At 50.0% G+C, this 12,514-nt stretch overlaps 1 protein-coding gene across 19 annotated transcripts in view; it reads left to right on the top strand.

Moving 5' to 3' along the window:
- The window catches only part of LOC105487638 (WD repeat domain 27), a 304,221-nt gene that overhangs the window by 38,037 nt on the left and 253,670 nt on the right, over window positions 1–12,514 (top strand). For 16 of the 19 annotated variants that reach the window (XR_011623221.1, XR_011623214.1, XR_011623215.1 and 13 more), the window contains 5 exons: window positions 807–874; window positions 1,128–1,249; window positions 1,674–1,756; window positions 9,578–9,656; window positions 12,357–12,434. Coding sequence is in view for 9 of the 19 variants with exons in the window: in XM_071096160.1 (XP_070952261.1) it covers window positions 807–874; window positions 1,128–1,249; window positions 1,674–1,756; window positions 9,578–9,656; window positions 12,357–12,434 (430 nt within the window). In the remaining 10 variants the exon portion in view is untranslated. Of the gene's footprint in view, window positions 1–806; window positions 875–1,127; window positions 1,250–1,673; window positions 1,757–9,577; window positions 9,657–12,356; window positions 12,460–12,514 lie in introns of all 19 variants that reach the window. The other 3 variants (XR_011623219.1, XR_011623220.1, XR_011623218.1) reach the window with 2 other exon arrangements.

A 12,514-nucleotide genomic window follows, 5' to 3' on the forward strand; every position in this document is an offset into this window, starting at 1 on the left:
AGGCACTCCCCTCTCCAACCCTGGTTCCCTTCTCCAGTTTCCGCCACCCCCAGAAATGTAGGAATAGTCACCTCTACCCCCATCCCCCACCAGAAATGTAGGAACAGTCACCTCCACCCCCACCTCCATCCCTCACCTTATCCCCCTCCCCCAAGACCCCCATCTCATCCCCTGACCCCAGTGGTTCCCACCTGTCCTCTCCTGGTTCTGTGGCTGCCACCAGCTGCACCCTTTCTGCTCAGGAGCCCAGGCGACTTCTGAAAAGCAGGCTGGATTCTGTCCCTCTCCTCCGCTGCAGCAGGGCCTCCTCAGTGGCCTCCCAGGCACTGCTCCTCTCAGTGCCTCCTTTCCAGCCCTGAATGCTCAGACCTCTGTGGGGCTGCGGGATCCATCTGTCTTCATGCGCCCCCTTCCGTTCAGACGCCCATCCTTGCCCCTTCTCAGCTCAGCCAGGCATGGCTTCTCCTTGAAAACTCAGCCTTTCCTTCCCCCAAATGGTCACAGCTCTCATGACACATTTCCTTTCTGATCTGGTGCTGGACGTGTGGCTTCTCCAGGAGGCTGAGCTGCAGGTCCCAGTCCGAGTCACGGCCCGGCCTCAGAGTGGGGCCTGGCATGTGTGAGGCTCAGGGCCTGGTGTGTGTGTGGTCTGTGCTCTGGTGTGTGTGTGGCCTGGGGCCTTGTATGTGTGAATATGTGGTGCCCAGCCTGCAATGTGTGTGGCGGGGCCTGGACAGTGACTCCGTGTGTGTGTGCTCCCTCCCTCCCTCCCCATCATGTTCTTCCTGGTCTTTGCTGAACTGAAGATTTCCAGAGCCTCAGCATCCCACTGGCCGGATCGTGTGCCCTGAGGAACCGCACCGCAGATCGCAAGGTCAGTCCTGAGATGCGGCCTTCCCTGTCTGTGAGACGTGCTGATCTGTGCCTCCAATTTCTCCTTTCTTTGGAGTGATCCTGTAACGACTGGCTGAGTAAATGGGGTTTTGTGTGTGAAAACGTTTTAGGAGTGGCGGGGCGATGTTGCTGCTGTGAGAATGAAGCAGAAGTTAGGATATGTGTGCAGATGCTCTTTTAGTCTTCTTTTACTGGACAGTGTCGCTGACGATGTTGAAACTATGTCCCTGCAGACGCTGTGCTTGCTGGCCTCCCTCTTTGGCGGGAAGATTGCCGTGTTGGAGATCGACCCGGCCATGCTGGTCAGGGCTCAGCAGTGCCCCGGCCTGAGGCAGAGCCTCTCGGTGCCAGCCAGGTAGAGTGTCTTCAAGTGTGGAGTGTGTGTGCGTGTTCACCAAGTAAGCGGCATTTGGATTTCTTTCTATGTTCAGAAATAAAGTTTAGGAAACTCTGAGGTCTACCAACACTGTTTGGAAGAAACATTTTTTCATGCTGTTGCTTCTGTCTTGTTGAAAGAGTTGATAGTTTATTTTAATTGAAACACTATTTTACTTCAGAACAGGATGTACATTATAAAGCAGCACTTTTATTAAGAATATATTAATTTTTTCCTACAAGGATAAGAATACGCTTGACAGTTTTCATTTTCAAATACTGTTATGTCCGTAGCTGCGTGAATTAGTCATTTGTAACTGTCTTTAAAGTGTGTATGTCACTGAAACATTTCTATCATATTGTTGTTTGCGCTCCTAGTTTCATGTGGCTTGTATCTGTTTCAGCTCCTGTGTCCTACCGACCTCTCCACTGTATCTGGGAATTGCCAAGGAGAAGAGCACCAAGGCTGCTAGTGGACGGCGATGTGGTCAGTATGGGGTGCTATGAAATCTAAGAATACAAGGCTGATGCGTTCTCATTGTGGTTAGGGCTGCTGCATTGTTTTGCGAATTCCTGTTTGTTAAAATACGCATTCCGTACTTCCTTCCATCCTTCCCTCCTTCGTGGCTCTGCCTCTTACGTGTTTGTTCCGTGTCAGCTGTGGTGGGGAACATGCTGGGTGCTTCCCCTCCTGAACTGGCCGTCACTCATGGGATTCGGCAACATGCCCAAGACTGACCGCTGTTCCTCTGGTGCCTGGTGCAGTGGGGGTGCAGAGTGGACCCTTCAACAATGACTGACCGTGAGAACATTTGTTCCCCTTTTTTCTCTGCTGAGGAATTTGAAAGCAAATCCTGAGCGTGTGATTGTACGCCTGCGCACTTCAGTGTGCCTTTCTGGAACACGTATGTTTTTACGTAGCCACCAGGACATTATATCGAAACAGGTAATTTTTTGGAATCTTGTATTAGCAAGGCCATAATAAATTATTCTTGATTGCCTTGACAATATTTTCTGTTGGTTTGTTCTGAGCAGCAGCCAAACAAATCCACATGTTGCATCTCTCAAACTTTTAGATGGTAAACTTCATTATGTTCCATTTATTTCAAGGCTCACTGATAATTACTTCTTTTTTCCCTTCAGTGACCAGTCTAACCCTTTAATCTATCTTGTGAAACCTCCTACTGGACCTCATTCGAAAAACGAAGGCATTCCCGCAACCCCCTTTCACCTTCTGCCTTGTAGCTCCCTGACTGCTGGGCCTCACCTCCCAGAAGGGCGCTCTCCCCAGCCAGCGACCTGGCAGCCCCACCCTCGGGCCTCTCCCCAGGCTGGGCTGGGCTAGGCTGGGCTAGGGTTCCTCTCCCCGGCCTGTGCTGGGCTGTGACCCCACCCTCGGCTCTCTCCCAGGCTGTGCTAGGCTAGGCTGGGCTGGGCTGGGCTGGGCTGGGCTAGGCTAGGCTAGGGTTCCTCTCCCCGGGCTGGGCCGGGCTGGGCCGGGCTTCCTGCATCAGACATGTCTGGACCTCCCGTGGAGACCGTCCTCAGACACGGGCTGTGTCCTTCATACTCCCACGTGGCCCCTGAGCTTGACTTCTGGGAATTCTGGCCTCTCTGTCCCTTCCCTACCAGACTTTCTGAAGTCAGGCCTTGAACACCTTCTGTGCCATTCCTAGGTCTCACTGACTGTGTGGTTCTGACCCGCCTTGCGGATCAGAGAGGGCCATTTTCAGGTGGAAGTCTGGGACTCAGAACTGAGCCTGGGGCTGGAGCTGTTTGCTTGTTCCGTCCTGTCATGGGGGTCCCTGCTGCTGGGGGTTTCCGACGGGTCCCCCATTCCTCGGCCCTATTTCCACAAAAGACCCACTGTCAGGGTTAAGTGTCCATCTCTTGCAGGTTTATGCTTTATGCTCTGCTGCCGTCCCATCACCATGGGGACAGTTCTGAGAAATTGTGAGAATGAAGGCCTGGGGAAGGCGACCAGGCATTGCAGCCTCTGGGCCAAGCTGACTCCTCGCCTGGGAGTGGCCTCTGACCTCCTTCCTCCTCATTAAGTCATGGCACTTCTGCCTTGTAAGGAGGTGCTAATTATTCACCATTGAAAAGGCATCTTAACTTGCAAAAAAACACTACAGCAGAGAAGACAGCAGCAGGTGGGTGTGAAGATGGCTGAGAAGAGAATGCCCCTGGGCTGCTGTGGGCCTAAGGTTTGCCCGAGCTGTCTCCTCCTCCTGGGCCCTCCTGGCCTCCTTGTTGCCCTTCTTAGCCTTCCTGTCCTCCTTCATCCTGGGCCCTCCTGACCTCCTCCTTGCCCTCCTGGGCCCTCCAGGCCTCCTCACACAGTCCCTTCCGGCCTCCTCGTTCTCAGCCCTCCCCGAACCTCCTCGTCTTCCTGGACCCCGCAAGCCTCCTCACATGCTTTCCCCCCACCCCTCCTGGTCTATCTTGGCCCTGTCAGTCTTGCCTCCTGCCATTCATCCTTAACAATTGACAGCAGCAGGAGTCAGATAAATCCCCAAGCAGACACAGTCCCCAGGGAAACCCGACCTCCAAACCAAAGACAGGTTCACGTCTGAAAGCCGAACTACATGTCTCAGGTAAATCCACAGACCGGATTGAGAACCTCTTTTCCTGTTTGGCGCGCTTTCCTCTGATTGGCCCTATTTTACATATACCCACTCTTCCCTAATTGGTTTTTGACACTGCTGTGCCCATCTTTGAGTCATGCCTTTTTTTTTTTAGCCTTTTTTGCATAGTCACAAACCAATCAACATGCACTCCCCCATTCTGAATCCACAAAAGCCCCAAACTCAGCCACACTGGGGGACCACCTGACTGAGGGTGGGGGCCATGACTGAGGGTAGGGGCTGCCCTCTCCAGGTCCCCTCTCTGCTGAGAGTTGTCACTCAATAAAACTCACCAGCCGGGCACGGTGGCTCACGCCTGTAATCCCAGCACTTTGGGAGGCTGAGGTGGGTGGTCCACAAGGTCAAGAGATGGAGACTAGCCTGGCCAACATAGTGAAACCCCATCTCTACTAAAGATATAAAAATTAGCTGAGCATGGTGCCACGCACCTATAGTCCCAGCTACTCAGGAGGCTGAGGCCGAGAATTGCTTGAACCCCGGAGGTGGAGATTGCAGTGAGCTGAGATTGTGCCATTGCACTCCAGCCTGGGCGACAGAGCAAGACTCTGTCTCAAACAAAACAAAACAAAACTCTGCCCTGCTCACCCTTCAGTTGTCAGGGTAACCTATTTTTCTTGGATGCAGGACAGGGACTCAGGAGTCACCAAATGCGGGTATGAAAAATGCTGTAATGCGGTAGCCCTCCACCTTCCTCCCTTAGCCAGCGCTAGGCAGCCGCCACACGTGACAGGAAACAGCAGTGGGGCCGGGCCAGCCCCAGAGGTGCAGGGCAGGGCAATGGGACCGAGAGCCTCACACAAGCGGGCCAAGTAGGCAGGTACCTCCTGCAGAGAGCCGGGGTCAAGGGAGGCCCCGGCAGGGGCATCGCCAGCCTTGGGGGTCTCCAGCTGGCAAAGAGGCACCGAGAAATCCATCATCACAATGAATCCTCTCACATGTCTCATCTGGGGCTGTTGATATGTAGAGTAATATTCTTTCTTAAGTGCATTCTTTTGTGATTTGTTTTTTTCACTTCGTGTCTGTGAGATTTGTTTCCATTGCTGTACAGCATTTTGTTGCCTGGATATACTGCGGTTTATGTACCCACAATTTATTCAGTATTAACAGCCGTTTGGCTTATCCCAGGCTGTTGCTGTTGTGAGCAATCTTTGCAGCACCTGCTGCACCTGCTGTACCTGCTGCACCTTCTGCACCTGCTGTACCCTGCTGTACCTTACTGCACCCTGCCGTACCCTGCTGCACCTGCCGCACCGTGCCGCACCTGCCGTACCCTGCCGCACCTGCCGTACCCTGCCGCACCTGCCGTACCCTGCCGCACCCTGCTGCACCTGCCGTACCCTGCCGCACCTGCCGTACCCTGCCGCACCTGCCGTACCCTGCCGCACCCTGCTGCACCTGCCGTACCCTGCCGCACCTGCCGTACCCTGCCGTACCCTGCTGCACCTGCTGCACCCTGCTGCACCCTGCCGTACCCTGCTGCACCTGCCGTACCCTGCCGCACCTGCCGTACCCTGCCGTACCCTGCTGCACCTGCTGTACCCTGGAGCCGGGAGGGCTGCCCTGATGTCTGTGGGGGCAGCTGCTGGGCTCGGGGTGAAGGTTCCCCACATGGCAGGTCGACGGCAGACGATGGTGAAGGCCTTCCCAGGTGGCTGGCCAGCGGCTACTCCAGCTACTCTCTCGCCCCGAGTTCTTGCCATGGCTGCATGTTACTGGACGCTGGAATTTCTGCTCACCCAGTGTGCGACAAGAATAGCACTGGGTGGTCGCAGGAGGACGGAAAACCCAGGCAACAGCGAAGACAGGAATGTGGCAAAGTAACCACAGGATGGCAGAAAACCCAAAGCAAGGGAGGGAGAGAGAAGAGAAGGCAAACCCACCAGCGTGATGTGTCCTCTGTTCTCCCGGGAAAACGCGAGTAAGGGAGAACGAGGCTGTGGTGGGGGATTACTTAAAATCCCCTCCTTTCCCAGAATACCTGATGATGATCCTGCCCTCTCATGAAAGAAACCCGCAAAATGAGGAACACAAACTCCTCTGCACACCTCCCTCTGAGTGTGCCTCCTGAGCTTGCCTCCTTCTCCTGAGCGGGCCTCCTCCTGAGTGTGCCTCCTTCTCTTGAGCTCACCTGGCTTCTCACTTAGGCACGTGCTTTCACTTTGCAGCAAAAGCTGCTGCTTTTCCCATCTAAATTTTTGCTCTGAAGTGCCAAGATCCTGGAAACTGGCTGGGGGTGGTGTCTCACCAGCATTTGGAGACCCTCCTGAGTCGTCTGGCAACCAGTGACAATACAGAGGTGTCTTTTGATTTTGTTTGCGTTTTCCTGGTTAAACATGAGGTGGTTATTGCGTGTGTTTAATCAGCTACGTTTTGCTGTCATAAACCTAATTAGCATTTATTATCTCTTCGCTATTATTTTGTACAGGATCCTTTGGATTCATGTTCTCACGTGATTGATTTCTCAGGAACTTCCTGAGTTTGGTTTTGGTGTGCCAGCTCCACAGATGAGCTGGGAGGAGCTTTCTCTGTGTCTGTACCTGAATGGTTGGTGTAGAATTTTAAATTAGATGTATGATTGATTTTGAGTATAAAACCAGCCTGGTGTGTCAGGGATAAATCCCAGGATGTGTAGTCTTCTTGTTGTGTTGTTGAATGCGGTTTGCTAATATTTTGTTGAGGATTTTGGCATCAATTTTCACTAGAGAAATGGGCCTTTAGTTTTCTGTGTGTTTTTTTCTGTTTTGTTTGCTTTTGTATTTGTTTTTCGGAACTGAATGAAGTGCAGTGTGTTCCCCCAAAGGAGATTTGCGTTGCTTTCTAGGGGTTTGGGTTGCACAAATCCACAGCTTCCGGCCTTTCAAGCCACTTGTCAAGGTCACTCTGACTGCAGGGTCATCAACCTGGGACTAGTACAGCCCATCACGGCACAGGGTTCCTGGGCCAGTTGGAGAAGGTGAAGCTCGCATAGTGGCCGAGGGCTTGGCCTTTCTGCCCTCACCTCCCTGAGGCCATACAAATCCTCAGCCTGTGTGGCTGGAGTTGAAGCCATCCACAGCTCACCTCAGTTTCGATATCTTGTCCCCATTTTCTTTCCCCTTTTAACAAAATGAAGCACATATTTCTTCTGGCATTTGTGGTTTTTCTCTGTGGGAGAGGCCATCTGAATACCTAACCAGTGTGCTATACAGATAACGAAAGTCGGCATTCACCTTTTAAATAGCAGCACCCTCAAAAATTGGAAAAGGCCTGTAGTAATGATGCTAATGAGGAATTGAAAGTGTTTATTAGGTAAATAGTACAGTTTTATACATTATTTATGTGGTAAAGAGTCTGTTTTTCGTAGTCTTTTAAAAGACTTTCTGTTCATTTCCTTTTTTTCATTTAAGATATATATAAAATAAAACATCATTTTAACCATTTTTAGGTGTATGGTTCAGTGGCATTCCTTACCTTTTCATTGTTGTGCAATGTAAAAAAACCTTTTTGAACCATTTGCTTAATTAATAACAGGAATTTTATACGTATATGTATATTTCTAGTAAAAAATGTTTGGAAAAACTTGACTAACCAATATTAATTAAAATGGCTAATAGTTGGAATCATACTAGACCGTTCAGGTGGTTTCCCAAAGCTCTGACTGTTTCCATGGAAAGAAACTCCCCTATGAGAGTGGGCTCCACACTGAGTGGCGAGCAGTGCCTCCTGCGTGTCCATCACACGGGGTCCGTCACACGGGGTCCGTCACATGGGTCCGTCACACAGGGTCCGTCACATGGGTCCATCACACAGGGTCCGTCACACGGGATCTGCTTGTCAAGTCTGCCGCCCTGGACGGCTGTGCGTTTGGGAAGTGAGATCTGTGCACACAGTCTGTTGTGAAGGAGACACGAGTCTCGTGATTTCACCTTTAAACTTACCGTGTTTGTTTCCTTAGCTTTTCTTCTTACCTACGCTTCATTTAGATCACTCCTTAAAAGTGGAATTTTTAGACTTTTTGTCAACATGGGTCATCTTGTTTCAGACGAGCATATGTGATGTACTATGGTTCGCAACTAACGACAGCATTTACAGTTTAGAACAAAACCTTCAGTAAGAACAATTATATAAATAGTTTTAATACAGAGATAACTTTTCTGTAGCAAGAAAGTGATGAAATTTTAACATGCTGACGTTTTGTGTGTAATTTAGAAAATATTCCCATGGAAAATTAATGGATATGTTTCATTTACAGTAATGCTGTAATCCCAAAATTTGCCTTCCTCTACTTACAACACTATAACAGAGATAATATAAACAGAACATATGTGGTAGATGAGGAACTATTATATTTTAATGCTTAGAGCATTTGTAAAACTAATATGCAGTTACGTATTTATAAACCTTATTCTAGGACTTTTAAGACTTTCGCATAATGAAGTGTACTACTAATGTGCCCGTAACTTTATCATTTTATCCTGAAATGGTTTTCCTTCCGGTGATATTTGATTATTTTCTGGAGAAGGTTTTTTCTCCTCTCCTGACTGTGGATTGGACAGTGCAGTTTCCTGGCTTCTCCTGGGAGCAGTTACTTTTCTAGCGCCCTTGCCCTCTGAGGGTTCCTTTGGGGTCCCAGCTGTGTGTGGTGTCTTCCTTTCCCTTGGAAACCTCTTCCCCTCCAGGTCTGGCTTCGCTCTGCAAGCCTGTGAGGTCGGTGGAGCCCAGGCCCAGGGAGGAGACCTGGCTTACAGATTCCTGGTCACCTCCTGGACTCTGATTTGCACAGTGAGACGTCCACAATATTAAGTTAATATTCTCTTAGGGCCACTTGATTCTTAATGGGAATGTGATTAGGTTTTCCTGTATGAAATAGTGCCAGAAACAGAACTGAATTTCTTTGTTTTTTAAAAAATAACTATTTTTAGAATTTTTCAGTATCATGCAAATATCCATTTTTCTAAAGCTATTTTATAATATTGTACAGACTATTCATATTGAACACCAACTATTAAATTTATGCAAAAATAAATAGTTCTGGCAAAACTATATTTTGTCTGAAAACATTTTTTTGATTTGTAAATATTTGTGGTAAGTTCACGTGATGTCAGAGTTTTTGTCAACTGGTAGTGCTATGCAAAATGTAAAATAGGCTAGGCCGCGCGCAGTGGCTCACGCCTGTAGCCCCAGCACTTTGGGAGGCCGAGGCGGGCGGATCATGAGGCCAGGAGATCAAGACCATCCTTACCAACATGGTGAAACCCCCTCTCTACTACAAATGCAAAAATTAGCCGGGTGTGGTGGCGGACACCTCTAATCCCAGCTACTCGGGAGACTGAGGCAGGAGAATCGCTTGAACATGGGAGGTGGAGGTTTCGGTGAGCCGAGCTCGCACCACTGCACTCCAGCCTGAGCGATAAAGCAAGACTCCATCTCCAAAAAAAAACAAAAAACAAAAAACAAAAACAAAAACAAAATGCAACAACAAAAAAACAACCAACTTGGGCTGTTTTCTTATCCTTGATTTAATCTTTTGCTGATGATGGTTGGTGTGACTTCAGATATGACACCTCTTACATTTATGGTCAGAAATTCATTCTGTTTTGAAGAAACTCTGTTCTTCTCATGTCCATCCTGAGATGCTAATTTTAAGTGTTTGTTTCTTCTTTAAAATTGCCTTTCCACAGCTGCACGGAACGTCACGAAGGACCAGCGCCTGGTTTTCCACAGTAAAGTCAGATCATCTGGTTATGCGTCAGCACCACAGTAAGTAAACTCATGTCGGTGAGAGACAGAAATGCACCTGCGTCACAGATGCAGGACTTTAACACAGTAGGGACACACATATGTCCCTGAGGTTCACAGCATGGAGAGAGGACACAGCAATAGAAACAGAAGTTAAAATGTGGTGGGTTGGACCCCAGCATGCCAGTTAGCAGCAGCTGCAGCAGCAAATGTTTCCTGGGCACTAACTGTGTGCTGGGCCTCAGAGCAGCCCTCCGCATCCTTTTCTGATAACGTGGTGGTCCCAGGAGATGAGAGGAAGCTGGTGGGCTCTGGGGCTGGGAGAGCGGGACGATGCTGTAAATAAACACGGCCCATCAAGGCCAGACACAATGTTCTTCTTAGAACATAACTTTGCTGTAACATCAGAGCACGATAACAGAGTGCATTTAGGCCCTGAGTTAGCAAGACTGCTGCAAGGCAAGGAGATACAAAGCAGCCAAGAAACCACAGGGTGGCCTTGAGATTTCCTAAACCTTCACAAGCCCACTCCTGAAAGGCAAATGTGACTTTTCTAAAGGAAATGCAGACATATACCCTGCCTCCTACCTCACCTCTTGACCTTTTATGTCTCTTAACATGGTGGCCAAAATGACTCTGTTACCTGGAGTCCCTGTCCTCAGTGCACACACTCATCTCCCTGGTTGGCGCTCACCTCTACCAAGCTCCCCGCTTCATGTTCCCCTGGCCACTCCCCGACTCCCACCCTGCCCCCTGGGACTGCTGTGCTCCAGGCAGAAATCCCAGGCCACTGTGTAAACACAGCCTCCAACCTTCCAAGCCCTTCCCCGCTCTGCTTGTTCTCTTTGGCTTGAACAATGGTGACTGTGTCTTCTTAGCTGTTCTTTAAATCCCTGTGTCTGGGACAGCACTCAGCACCCTGGACCCTCATAAGGCACTTCTGGAGGGATGGATGGATGGAGAGATGGACAGAAGGGGATGGAGGGATGAGAGATGGATGCATATGTGCATGGGTGGTGGGGATTTGGGATGGAGAGATGAGAGGTGGATAAGGGGGGGGGATGGATGGAGGGGATGGAGGGATAGAGAGACAGATGGATGAGTGGGTGGATGGATGGAGGGGATGGAGGGATGAGAGATGGATAAGTGGGGATGGATGGAGGGATAAGAAATGGATGGAGGGGATGGAGGAATGGAGAGATGAGGGATGGATGAGTGGGTGGGTGGATGGAGGGATGGAGGGGTACAGAGATGAAAGATGGATGAGTGGGTAGATGGATGATGAAGATGGAGGGATAAGAGATGGATGAGTAGGTGCACGGATGGAGGGGATGGAGGGATGGGGAGATGAGCGATGGATGAATGGGTACATGGATGGAGGGGATGAAGGAATAGAGGGGTGAGATGGATGAGTGGGTAGATGTAGGGGAATGGAGAGATGGAGAGATGAGGGATGGATGAGTGAGTGGATAGATGAAGGGACGGAAGGATGACAGATGGATGAGTGGGTAGACAGATGGAGGGGATGGAGGGATGCAGAGATGAGAGATGGATGAGTGGGTGGGTGGATGGAGGGGATGGAAGGTTGGAGAGATGAGGGATGAGTGGGTGGATAGATGAGGTGATGGAAGGATGGAGAGATGAGGGATGGATGAGTGGGTGGGTAGATGGAGGGGATGGAAGGATGGAGAGATGAGGGATGGATGAGTAGGTGCATGGATGGTGGGAGATGGAGGGATGGAGAGATGAGAGACGAATAAGTGGAGGGATGGATGGAGGGGATGGAGAGGATGAGTGAGTGGATGGATGGAGGGGAAGGAGGGATGCAGAGATGAGAGATGGATGAGTAGATGGAGGTGATGGAGGGATGGGGAGATGAGGAATTGATGTGTGGGTGGATGGATGGAGGGGGGATGGAGGGATGAGAGATGGGGGTGTGGGTGCATGGATGGTGGGGGATGGAGGGATGGAGAGATGAGGGATGGCTGCATGGGTGGCTGAATGGAGGGGATGAAGGAATGGAGAGATGAGGGATGGATGTATGGGTGGATGGATGGCGGGGGATGGAGGGATGCAGAGATGAGGGATGGATGTGTGGGTGGATGGATGGAGGGATGAGAGATGGATGAGTGGGTGGATGGATGGCAGGGATGGAGGGATGCAGAGATGAGATATGGATAAGTGGCTCAATTGATGGAGGGGGGATGGATGGAGAGAGATGAGAGATGGATGTGTGGGTGAATGGATGGAGGGGATGGAGGGATGAGTGAATGGATGGATGATGATTGGATGGATAAATTCTGCTCCAGTGGCATCTGCAGCTTTGTATGGATTCCCCAGTTCTGCCATATTAAGGCATGTTGTGAGTGTCAGGCTTTGTGTGGGAGCCCCAGGGAATGAGGGGTTAACGGACATTGGTGGCCTTGAGTGCCAGTCTGAGGCTTTGGACTTAAAGGAAAAGCCCAGCATCAGGATCCCATTATAGGATTTTAAAGGAGTCACAGGACGATGTGTAGCAGGACAACATCTCTGAGGCAGCGTGAGAGACACAGGAGGGGACGAGGTGACTTGAGGGCTGGAGCACAGGTGGGAGGGGCCCAAAAGCATTTATGCAGACGTCTGTATCTACGTATATAATTTTTTTCACTGTAAAATATGAATCTCTTAAGAACCTTCGAGCTCTTAATATTTGAGAGAGATATAAGAGTTTTCTTTCCACAGTGTGACTATGTTTTCACCAAAGACCAACATCAAGAGTGAGGGGAAAGGATCTTCAAGACGCAGGAGCAGCTGTGGATGGTGTGTGGTGTCGCGCACATTCCAAGTACATTTGAAATAACCTAGACCTTTCCAATGCTTTAACGGGTTCTTTTCCAAAA

Source organism: Macaca nemestrina, chromosome 5 (assembly GCF_043159975.1).
Source record: "Macaca nemestrina isolate mMacNem1 chromosome 5, mMacNem.hap1, whole genome shotgun sequence".
In the NCBI taxonomy this organism is placed as follows: Eukaryota; Metazoa; Chordata; class Mammalia; order Primates; family Cercopithecidae; genus Macaca; species Macaca nemestrina.